The sequence below is a fragment of the Lipotes vexillifer genome, unplaced genomic scaffold (genome assembly GCF_000442215.2).
Source record: "Lipotes vexillifer unplaced genomic scaffold, Lipotes_vexillifer_v1.1 scaffold291, whole genome shotgun sequence".
Taxonomy (NCBI): Eukaryota; Metazoa; Chordata; class Mammalia; order Artiodactyla; family Lipotidae; genus Lipotes; species Lipotes vexillifer.
In genome coordinates, this window is record NW_006794559.1 from 369,487 (window position 1) to 381,204 (window position 11,718).

At 38.1% G+C, this 11,718-nt stretch overlaps 1 protein-coding gene across 1 annotated transcript in view; it reads left to right on the forward strand.

Annotated features, from left to right (window-relative positions):
• IPO5 (importin 5) overlaps positions 1-11,718 on the forward strand; it is a 56,117-nt gene that overhangs the window by 1,996 nt on the left and 42,403 nt on the right. The window contains exon 2 of the mRNA XM_007467216.1: positions 7,245-7,355. Within this exon, the coding sequence (XP_007467278.1) occupies positions 7,339-7,355 (17 nt within the window). The 5' untranslated portion in view covers positions 7,245-7,338. The remainder of the gene's footprint in view (positions 1-7,244; positions 7,356-11,718) is intronic.

Sequence of the window (11,718 nt, forward strand, 5' to 3'; positions counted from 1 at the left end):
CGTTCCTTAAAAGGATCTGGGCTATTATCTCTGATGACCAAGCAAAAACTTAAGTGTGAACCAAAGTTAGATAAGAGCTTAGATTGAGACAGGAAGAGGACAGCATTTGACATCTTAGATGTCAATGTGATCTAGTTTCTTTAAAGAATTATTTGAATTCCGTGTTGTTTAAAGCATGATTTCTAAGTGAGAGGTGGAGAAGTAGATGAGACTGTAGGGCTGAATGGTTGAAGGTTTAGAGAAAACAGTGTTTCCTTAGCAGCACCACCACTACTACTTTTCCTGAAATATGAAAGATAAAAATAATTCCCTCAAATAAAATGCTGTGCAATTGACCTTCTCTTTAACATTTGTGCCTACTTGTTCTTCCAACTATCTTTACATTCATTAGTGGACTCCTAGGTGTTAAAAGGCCCTTGCAACCAGAGATCAAAGGGAATTAGAATATAAGGTGACATGTTCAATGTACCAGTTCCCTCTTATGATTACACTTGTATTATTAATGAATTAGAAATCTCCTTGGCCGCCTTCTCTCTTCCCCAGGCAATATCATCCACTGCCACACCTTTAAATGTCATGAATGTGATGACTGAAGTTGATATTTCCAGCCCTGCCCTCTTCCTGATGTCCTGGCCCCTCTGTCCAACTACTTGCTGGACATCATCACTCGAACACCTAGTGGCATCTCAAATTCACCATGAACAAAACCCAACTCTTGTTTTCTTCTCTCCAGATCTTATCCCAAACAGATCATCTTAATGACATCACCGGTGCTCAGACTCCAAACCTAGGCATCCTTGATTCCTCTGTCTCACCCCCATCAGAGGAGGACCTACCATGAAGCTCGTGAAGCTTCAGCTGCCGGGCCCTTCACTTGCATAGAAGCCTTGCAAGGAACCTCATTTTCTGTTCAGATTTTAATTTTTCTTACAGAGGGCCCTCAGATTGTGTACGTTTCAGGTCCCATAAAACTTGGATCTGCCTCTGCACCCTGCGTCCTGATGTATTTTCAAAAGAATACTATCTAAATCTGACCACCTCAGACACGATCTCTGTTGATCCAAGCCAGCACCTTCTCTGACCTCGAGTACTACAGTGACTTCCTAATGCTCACACAGCTTCCTCACTTCCCTCCTACAGTCTGTTTCCTATATAGCAGCCAGAATGATCTTTTGAAACTGTTTTTCAGGTCACATTCCTTACTTAACCCGTTGGCTTCCCATTCCACTTAGAATAAGTCACACCACTGAACTATCACAGTGCCCCTGGGTCATCTGGCCCCTGCTGACCTCCGAGCCCCTTTCCTCACAGCTGACTCCCCTCTAGCTGTAGCCTTCTTTCCTTGCTGGAACACACCAGACTCTCTTTTTTGCCTCAGGGCTTTTGTACTCACTGTTTCCTCTGCTTGGGGGATTTCCCCCCGTTTCTTCATGTGTCTTCTCATCATTCAAGTCTCAGCTCAAACATCACCTCCCCTCAAAAGACTGTGTCCTCTGGGTGGAGACCCAACTCCTCCCCGGTCATTCATGATCCCATTATCCTCTTCTTGTCATGTGTCACAATAAGAAATGATCTACTCAGTTTACTTTATTGTCTGGCTTCTTTCAAAGGATTGTAAACTCCGTGAAGTTCCACTTGCTCACTATGTGCGGTGCCCACTTCAGAGAAGGTGCCATTAAATATTTGCTAAATAAATGACTAAGGGAAATGTTTGTTAAATAAATACTAATATAGTAAAATATGGTATGAAGAGGTACTACATGTAGAGTGGGTAGAATTGAGGAATATGAACTATTATGAAGTTTTTTTGTTTGTTTCTTCCTTATTAACTGAAGACTGTTAAAAATGTATCTTGCCAGTGGATGCAAATTTGAGATGTGCATTGATGTCACAATTACTATTCCATTATGTATGTTATCATAATGCATGAGGTAAAATGTATATGTCATTGTGTCCAAACTGTAAGGTACTTGCCATAAATAGCAAGTAAATGGACAGGAAAATATACAGGCTAAATCTCATCTGGATCTCCTCTTCACCCCACGTATTGGCTTAGGAGTGCTCAGAAGGTTTGAGGGTTATGAATGTTATCATCCATGTATTCTGAACGGAGCTAAATATATTGTGGAAAAATAGAAAAAATAGGAAAAAAAATCAGTAACTGAGACCTGCATCAATTTCCTTCAGCTCTCTAAGAAAAAGCACTTTTTAAAATATCAGCTTTATTGAGATATAATTCACATACCATAAAGTTCATTCTTTTAAAGTGTACAATTGAGTGTTTAGTATATTGACAAGACTTGTGCATCCCTCACATTCCAGAACATTTCATCCCCCCAAAGAAACTCCATACCCATTACTAGTCACTCCACATTCCCTCCCTTCCTCTCCTGCCCCCTCCCCTCCCCCAGGCTCCTGGCAACCACGAATCCACATTCTGTCTCTCTGAATTTGCTGATTCTGGACATTTCAGATAAATGTAACCAAAAAAATGTGACTTTTTATGTCAGGTTTCTTTCACTTATAATGTTTTTAAGGTTCATCCATGTTGTACCATGTGTCAGCACTTCATTTCTTTTAATTGCCAAATAATATCCCATTGTATAGATAAGCCACATTTTATCTATTCATCAGTTGGCAGACATTTGGACTGTTAATTCTTTTTGGCTATTATGAATAATGTTGCTATGACCATTCATGTATTGATACAAGTTTTGTGTAGACATATGTTTCCATATCACCTGAGTATACACTTGAGTAGAATTGCTGAGTCATATGGTAGTTCTATGTTTAACTTTTAAAGAACTGCCAAACTGTTTTTCAAATTGACTGCACCATTTTATATTCCCATCAGTAGTGTATGAGGGTTCCAATTTCTCCACCAATCTCTCTACCAACACTTGCTATTGTCTTTTTTATTATAGCCATCTGAGTGGGTATGAAATGGTATCTCATTGTGGTTTTGATTTACATTTCCCTAATAACTAATGATGTTGAGCATCTTTTAATGTACTTATTAGCTATCTGTATTCATATATCTTCTTTGGGGAAGTGTCTATTCAATATTTTGCCCGTTTTTTAATTGCGCTGTTTTTTTGCTATAGAGTTGTGGAAGTTCTTTATACATTCCGATTCAAGTCCCTTATCAGATATTTGATTTGCAAATATTTCTCCCATTCTATGGATTGTCTTTTCATTTTCCTGATGGCTTTCTTGGAAGCACAAACGTTAAAGTCCTTTTTTTTTTTTCCTTTGTCTTTTTGCGATTTTAGTGTCATGTCTAAGAAACCGGTGCTTAATCCAAGGCCATGAAGATTTGGTCTTATGTTCTTTTCTGAGAATGTTATGGTTTTAGCTCCCACACTGAGGTCTGTGCTTCATTGTGAGATTTGTATTCGGTGCAAGGTAGCAGAGTCCAGCTTCATTCTTTTGCATGTGGATATCCAGTTGTACCAGCAACCTTTGTTAAAAAGACTGTTCTTTCACACTGAATGGTCTTGGTACCTGTATACATCAGCATTCTCCAAAGAACCATTAGGATATATTATAGAGAGATTTATTTTAAAGAACTAGCTACCACGATTGTTAGGCCTGGCATGTCTGAAATCGTCGGGCAGGCCAACAAGTGGAAATTCAGATAAAAGTTGATTTTGTAGTCTGGAGTCTGAAATTTGCAAAGCAAGCCAGCAGGGTTTTCTATGTTGCAGTCTTGAAGCAGAATTGCTTCTTTCTCTGTAAACCTCAGTCTTTGCTATCAAGGCCTTCCATTGGTTGAATGAGACTCACTCACCTTATGGAGGGTAATCGGCTTTACTTAGATCAACTAATTGTAAATGTTACTTACATCCACAATACCTTCACAGCAACATCTAGACTAGTGTTTGACCAAACAACTGGGCACCATGGCCTAGTCAGGTTGAAACAAAATTAACCATCACAGCATCCTTGTCAAAAATCAACTGACCACAAATAGATGGTTTATTTCTAGATTCTCTATTTATTCTCATTAATCTATGGGTCTATCCTTGTGCCAGTAGCACAGCGTTGTGATTATTGTAGCTTTGTGGTAAGCTTAAAAATCAAGGTGTGAGTCCTCCAATTTTTGTTTTGTTCAAGATTGTTTTGGTTCTTTGTAGTCTCTTGCAACTCATACGAATTTTAGGATCAGCTTGTCCATTTCTGAAAAAGAAAAAAAAAAAAAGAAGTTGAGATTTTGAAAGGTGTTGCCTCAAATCTATAGATGAATTTGGGGAGTATTGCCATCTTAATATTAAGTCTTCCAATCCATGCATATGGGATGTCTTTCCATTTATCTAGGTCTTCATAAATTTCTTTTAGCTATATTTTATGATTTTCATGAACTTCTTTTGTTAAATTTGTTCATGAGTATTATATTATTTTTTGATGCTATTATAAATGGGATTTCCTTAATTTCATATTTTTTGATTGGTCATTGCTAGCATATAGAAATATAATGGATTTTTGTATATTGATCTTGTGTCCTGCAACTTTGCTGAATTCATTTATTCTAATAGCATTTTTGTGAATTCATCAGTTTTTTTCTATACAAGGTCAGGTCATCTGTGAATCTCTAGTACAATGTTGAAAAGAAATTGTGAGAATGGACATTCTTGTCTTATTCTTGATCTCAGGGAGAGAGCATTCATTTGTTTCCCAGTAAGTATGATATTAGCTGTGGGTTTTTCATAGATGGCTTTTATCAGGTTGAGGAAGTTTTCTTCTATTCTTATTTTGTTGAGTGTTTTGTTGTTGTTTTTCTTAATCACGAAAGGGTGTTGGATTCTGTCAAACGCTTTTTCTGCATCAACTGAAATGATCATGTGATCTTTGTACTTTATTCTATTAGTATATTACATTGATTGATTTTCTTATATACTAACCTGGCGTTCCTGGGATAAATTCCACTTGGTCATGATATATAATCCTTTTTATACTTTTTATATGTTGCTGGATTCAATTTTCTATGATTTTGTTGAGAATTTTTGCATCAATATTTATACTGGTATGTAGTTTTTAATTTATTTATTTAATTTGTTTTTGGCTGCATTGGGTCTTCATTGCTGTGTGCGGGCTTTCTCTAGTTGCAGCGAGTGGGGGCTACTCTTCATTGTGGTGTGTGGGCTTCTCATTGCAGTGGCTTCTCTTGTTGCGGAGCACATGCTCTAGGCGCGCGGGCTCAGTAATTGTGGCGCACGGGCTTAGTTGCTCTGTGGCATGTGGGATCTTCCCGGACCAGGGCTCGAACCTGCGCCCCCTGCATTGGCAGGTGGATTCTTAACCACTGCGCCACCAGGGAAGCCTGGTACATAGTTTTCCTGAGCTATTTTTCTTTGGTTTTAGTATCAGGTTAACACTGGCCTCATAAAATAAGTGTTCACTCTGCTCCTAATTTTTGGAAGAGTTTAAGAAAGATTGGTGCTAACTCTTCTTTGAATGTTTGGTAGAACATTCATTTACAGTGAGGACATCTAGTCCTGGAATTTTGTGAGAAGTCTTTTTAATTATTAATTCTATTCAGATCTTTGTTACAGGTCTATTCAGATTTCTATTTCTTGAATTCAGTTTCGAAATTGTGATTTTCTAGGAATTTTCCCATTTCATCTAGGTTATCTAATTTGTTAGCATACAATTGTTCATAGCATTCCTTTATAATTCTTCTTATTTCTGAAAGTTTGGTAGTGATGTCCTCTTTTATTCCTTTTTTTTTTTTAAAAGCTTTGTGCTACCACTTTATTTATTTATTTATTTTTACAAATTTATTTATTTATTTATTTTTGGCTGTGTTGGGTCTTCGTTTCTGTGCGAGGGCTTTCTCCAGTTACGGCAAGTGGGGGCCACTCTTCATCGCAGTGTGCGCGCCTCTATCGCGGCCTCTCCTGTTGCGGAGCACAGGCTCCAGACGCGCAGGCTCAGTAGTTGTGGCTCACGGGCCCAGTTGCTCCGCAGCATGTGGGATCTTCCCAGACCAGGGCTCGAACCCGTGTCCCCCGCACTGGCAGGCAGATTCTCAACCACTGCGCCACCAGGGAAGCCCTCCTCTTTTATTTCTGATTTTAGTAATTTGAGTCTTCTTTTTTCTTGGTCACTCTAGCCCAAAATTTGTCAATTTTTTTTGATGTGTTCAAAGAAACAACTTTTCTTTTTCTGTATTGTTTTTCTATTTCCTACTTCATTTATTTCCTTTTCTTGTTTATTATTTCTTCTGCTTGCTTTAGGTTTTGTTTGCCCCTTTTCTAGTTTCTAAGAAACTAGATTAGATTATTGATTTGAGATCTGTCCTTTTTAATGAAGATGCTTACAACTCTGAATTTCCCTATGGGAACTGCTTTCACTGCATCCCATAAGTTTTGGTATCTTATGTTTTCATTTTCATTCATCTCATTATTTCCTAATTTCTCTTGTGACTTCTTCAAGCCATTTGTTATTTAGGAGGGTGATGATTAATTTCCACTTATTTGTGAATTTCCTTTTGTTCTTGAATTCTAATTTCATTTTACTGTGGACGGAGAACATATTTCATATGATTCCAATCCTTTTAAACATACTGAAGCTTGTTTTATGGTCTAACATAAGATCTATCCTGGAGAATGTTCCCTATGCACTTGAGAAGAATGTGTATTCTGCTGTTGTTGGGTGGAGTGTCTTACAGATAGATATCTGTTAGGTCTTCTATTTCCTGTCAATCTTCTGCCTAGTGGTCCTATCCATTATTGAAAGTGGAAATTGAAGTCTCCAACTATTTTGTTGAATTTCTCCCTTCAGTTCTGTCAACAGTTACTTCACGTATTTTGGGGCTCTGTTGATAGGTACATGTGTTTATAATTGTTAGGTCTTCCTGATTGATTGACCCTTTTATCATAATAAAATGTCCTCCTTTGTCTCTGACAACAATTTTTTCTTAAAATTTATTTTGTCTGACATTAATATAGTCATTTCAGCTCTCTTTTGGATACTGTTTGTGTGTATATCTTTTTCCATTCTCTTATTTTCAACCTATTTGTGTTCTAAGGAAAAACATTAAACTTAAAAACTAAACTGTGGTTTTTAAATCCATTTACCACATTAAATGAAAATAATCAACATCAAAATAATAAAAGATATTCTTCCTTCCCCCATCTCTTAACCAGTCCTTGATTTAGCCCGTAAGGATTTATTCCACAGGATCAAATTTGGAGTCTTACTTACCTTCTAAAGGTTCACAAATCTATTTAATGTCCAGCCAGCAGGGAAAGGAAATTCCTAAGCAAGGAACACTGCTCAGAAAGTGCTGTACCATGTCTTCAAATCCCTGAGACTCAACTCGGAAAACTGGAAGCAATGGAAAGCCCTATGAGGTAACTGATTTTCACTTGGTGACAAGTCACTTCCTAAATCTAAATGAAAAAGGTATTCAGGACACCTATGTTTAGCTAGTTGGTTATTTTATTCTCTAGGAAAGCACAGTCCAATAAAAATATAACGTGAACTACAAATGCAAATCACATACATAAATTTTAAAGTTTCTAGTAGCCATATATTAAAAAGAAAAAATAGCCAAATTTATTAATATAGTTAATAATTATAGCTTATTAGTAAATATAATAATATATTTTATTTAACCTAATATAATATCATTTCTACATGTGACCAACATAAAATTATGATTCTTAATTTCCTACTGTCTTTGAAATTTACACTTAAAGCACACCTTAATGCAAACTAGCCACATTTCAAATGATCAATAGCCATAATGGCTAGTGGCTACCACATTGGACAGTGCAACTGTAGTATTTAAAGCTGAAAATGGCCTTGAAATCCTCTATGCTGATCAAGTCAAACCTAAAAATTTTTTCTTAACCGCAATTATTATGCATTGCTTATATAATACGAGTATAAAAACGTAATAAACAGGTAGATGTGCAGTCAGCATTAAATTTACAAATTTTGGAGGTTCCAATCTGCATTAGTAATGACAGCTAACATTTACTAAGCATTTGCTCTATGTCAGGCACTATGCCAGGTATTTTAAAACATGGTGAAAGGTACTCCTGTTATCTCTATTTCATAGAAGATGAAACTGGGGCTAAGAAAAGTTAATTAACTTAGGCAAGATCAAGCAGCATGTACGTTGTGAAGCCATTATTTGAACTCTCTTGCGGGCTGGCTCTGGAGCCTGTGTCCCTGGCCTCCAAATTCTACTGCCTCCCTAAAATGAATCCAACCACTCGCAGACATGCAGTGAATTTCCTATGTAAAACTATAAGAGAGAGAGCAAAAGAAACCGAGGCCATATTTCCCCTGCCTGTGTTCCATTCAGCAATTTGCTGAGGGCCTATTGTGTGCAGTGCCCTTGGGAATAAGGTTTCACTCGCCCCTGGCTGGCATGCTCTGACTGAAACTCACTGCTCCAGAGAGGGGCTTGAACATTTTGATAAAAAGCAGCTGAAGAAATGTGAACTGTTCAGCTTTTTGATTTTCAGTAAACAACTTTTCAACAGTTCTCATCTTTTTTGCTGGCTCTTGTCTAGGCAACTGATAACATCAGTACTGGAAAGAGAAATCTTCTTTATCAGCCCAGTGTCTATTAACTATTCTTGAATCCATCCACATACTATTTTATTCTGCATAATTGAAAGACTAATAGAAAATATACATATATATTTTATACACACACAACTGTGATTACACATTTATATCACATGTAGCTTTAAGAGTAATTATTTATTTAAGGTCTATTTGTTATTTAACACCCAAATCCATCTAACTAATAATAGCTGACAATTACAGAGTAACTACTATGCAGACACGATGCTATGTGCATTTACAAATACTATCCTAACTTTTACAGCACTCCTATGAAAAAGTATTATTCCCATTTTACAGATGAGGAAACAAAGCCAACCTTTTTTCTTTGTACCATGTTAACTATTAATACAAACATCTGTAAATAACACCATCACCTTAAATCTGTGTACAGTTACAGATTGTAATACTTTCATTTATACCACGTAAACTGACCCTCATAATAAGTAGTGATACAGAAAGTACATGTGCTCACAACTACCAGGACAAGTAACTGTAGTTCTTTGGAGTCCTGGGGCAACTTAAAAAAAATTACAGAGTGTTCATTTGGGAGAATCTTACTTTATTTACATTCAGCACCCAATAAACCAGAAATGACAGGCAAGACTAAATTCTACCACAGCTGAGAGAAGCTTTCACAGAAGTTTTATAGGCCTGATTTCTCCAGCCTCCTCCCATTTCTAGAACATGCCCATCAACATGGAAGCCCATAAAGCCAAGAGCAGTAGCCAGAGAGGATTCTGATGCTCTCTCGTTAAGGAGTCTTGCCTCTTGCAGTATTATATCATGATCAGACAGACAGTGCAGTGCCTTGTAACAAACTTCAAATATTCTAAACTACCTAGATTTCAGGTCCCAGTTGAGAGAAACTTACAGTTTTCCATTTTTCCGACCTCACCCTCTTGTACAGGGAGTTGTAACCTAGCAAATATACCTCCAGAACTTAATAGAGGTCTCATAAGCTAAAGAGAAAGGCATCAAGAGCTGGCTGTTTTCCCAGTTAATCCGCCCAAAGCAAAGGCAGCTAATCGGGAGTGAGCAGGATTAAAAAGTTTTCTGCGCCTCCATTTCATTTCCAATTATAATTTGATGTTAGAACTTTTGTGATTAGTAATATCATACCTTAACAACCATTATTATTCCATCTTATAGATGAGAAATTGAGCTTTAAAGACATTAAGTGCCCACTCAAGTTCACATAACTAGTAAGAGACTAAAGACCCAAATCCATTCAACCCAAGTTCAAGGTTCTTTACCTTATGCCATCTAATCTGCTTTGGAAATAAATTTCTATTCTTGTGAGCTGCCTTTATACAATATCTGAGCTATTTTCTTTTGGGAAGAGAACACTCATAAAACAAACAGGACTCTCTCCATGGGAAATCGGTTTCAAGTGCAATAAATTCCGAGAAGGCTGAGCATTACAGACTCTCCAAAAATGGCAGGCAGGCCTGCTGCTGAAAGGACAGTTCTCACCTAATAGGTTTTCTGGATGCCAAAACTGGTCTCAGTTGTCAGGATGTCTGTTATCCACCCCAAGTTTATAGGAATTTCTCCCATTAGGGAATCTCTTTATTCATTAGCCTTAAAAACCTCCTCCTTCCCTTTTGATTAGATGCTTACAATATTAAAATAAGGATAGGCTGTCACTGCATATTCTAGCAGTTGATGTCACCACTAATACTAACTTGTTTTGTCTCTAGCCTGAAATAATTTTATGCTTTTTTGCCTCATCAAAAAACAAGCTTCCTATTTAGACAAATCCGTAGAATTATGTCAGAATTTCTATTATTTAAGAATTATTTAACAAATATATGTAATCTACACAGTCATTGCCTATAAAAACACATATTACAACAGGTGTTAGATCAGGCCATCCTCTGAGCAAGCCTGTAGGCAACTCATCTTACTTCACTGGTAACTAGTCACTAAAATGGTTGTTTTAGTATGTAATCCCCCAAATCTTAATAACCTTGGGTGAGGTAATAAAGCCTCCTCAAACTCCAGACATGCCCACTGCAAAAAAAACAAAACAAAAAAACCAAAATCTACCCCAAATTAATGTACATAATGGTCTGTCTTTGAAGAAATGTATTATAAGAATGACAAATTGTCACATCTAAGAAACATCAAATCTACAAAGCTAGGTAGGCAGACCTCTTATAGAGAACCCTATCACTGTCACAGATAAAACTTTCTAAGGGAGTTTTCTCCACGAATCAGTTAGAATCCTTTACAATATCTTGGCTGGCAGTCACAATTTCATGTGGATCCAAAGCCTTAGCCCAGGGATTCTGGACACAGTGGCCTGGATTCTAACGTACAGGCAAGGTTTATCATTCATTCAAAAGCAAACGTTTTAAGTGGACCTTCAAAGACCAGAACCTCAACAGAATAGTCAACAGGAAATTAAATTCCGTAAGTTAAATACTATGAGCGGCCAGAAGTGTAATAGTCTCTAATGCACTCAGAGCGGAAGCTTCTCACTAGAAACTGTCTTTTTGAGGCAGAAATGAATTGTTATTTTCTCCACCCAATGCCTTGGACATAGTAGGGGCTCAACAGAAGTGCCCTTTGATTGGAACACTACTGCTCTCTCAGCCTTTGGCAGCTCCAGAAAAGGCAGATTGGGGTATTATCTATGCATTAGTCTACTTCAGTTGAAACGAGGTCTCTGAGCCCCTAAGGTCGGATGTGAATCAAACATTTATTGAGAAATCAACCCTACAAGCCTGTGTTTCTTTAGGGAAGGGGGGGCCTTAACTTTCCTCTAATCATTGAAAGAATGGGACCCCAAAACAAGGAATTCAAAGGAATAGTCTAGGATCCTGGGGTAGGAAGAGGGGGAGGCAAGTGTGCTACGTGGCCACTGAGGACGACAGCGGGCTGGGAGTGGGTAGGCCTGGCGGGGGGGGGGCCTGGGCCTGAGTAACCCCTCTTCCGGGCAAGGACAGGGTGTGAGTCACTGGTGAGCCTGGTGGGAGGAAGGGGCGGCCTGAGGCATAGCCCTTGGGGAGGTCGGAGGGTCTGACTGATGGAGGGATCTCTGGAGCTGGGGGTGGAATTAAAGTAGGAAGTGGATTTTGAAATCCACTCTGCGGTGGGGGGGTCTAGGGCTCCAGGGTCCGGGGGACT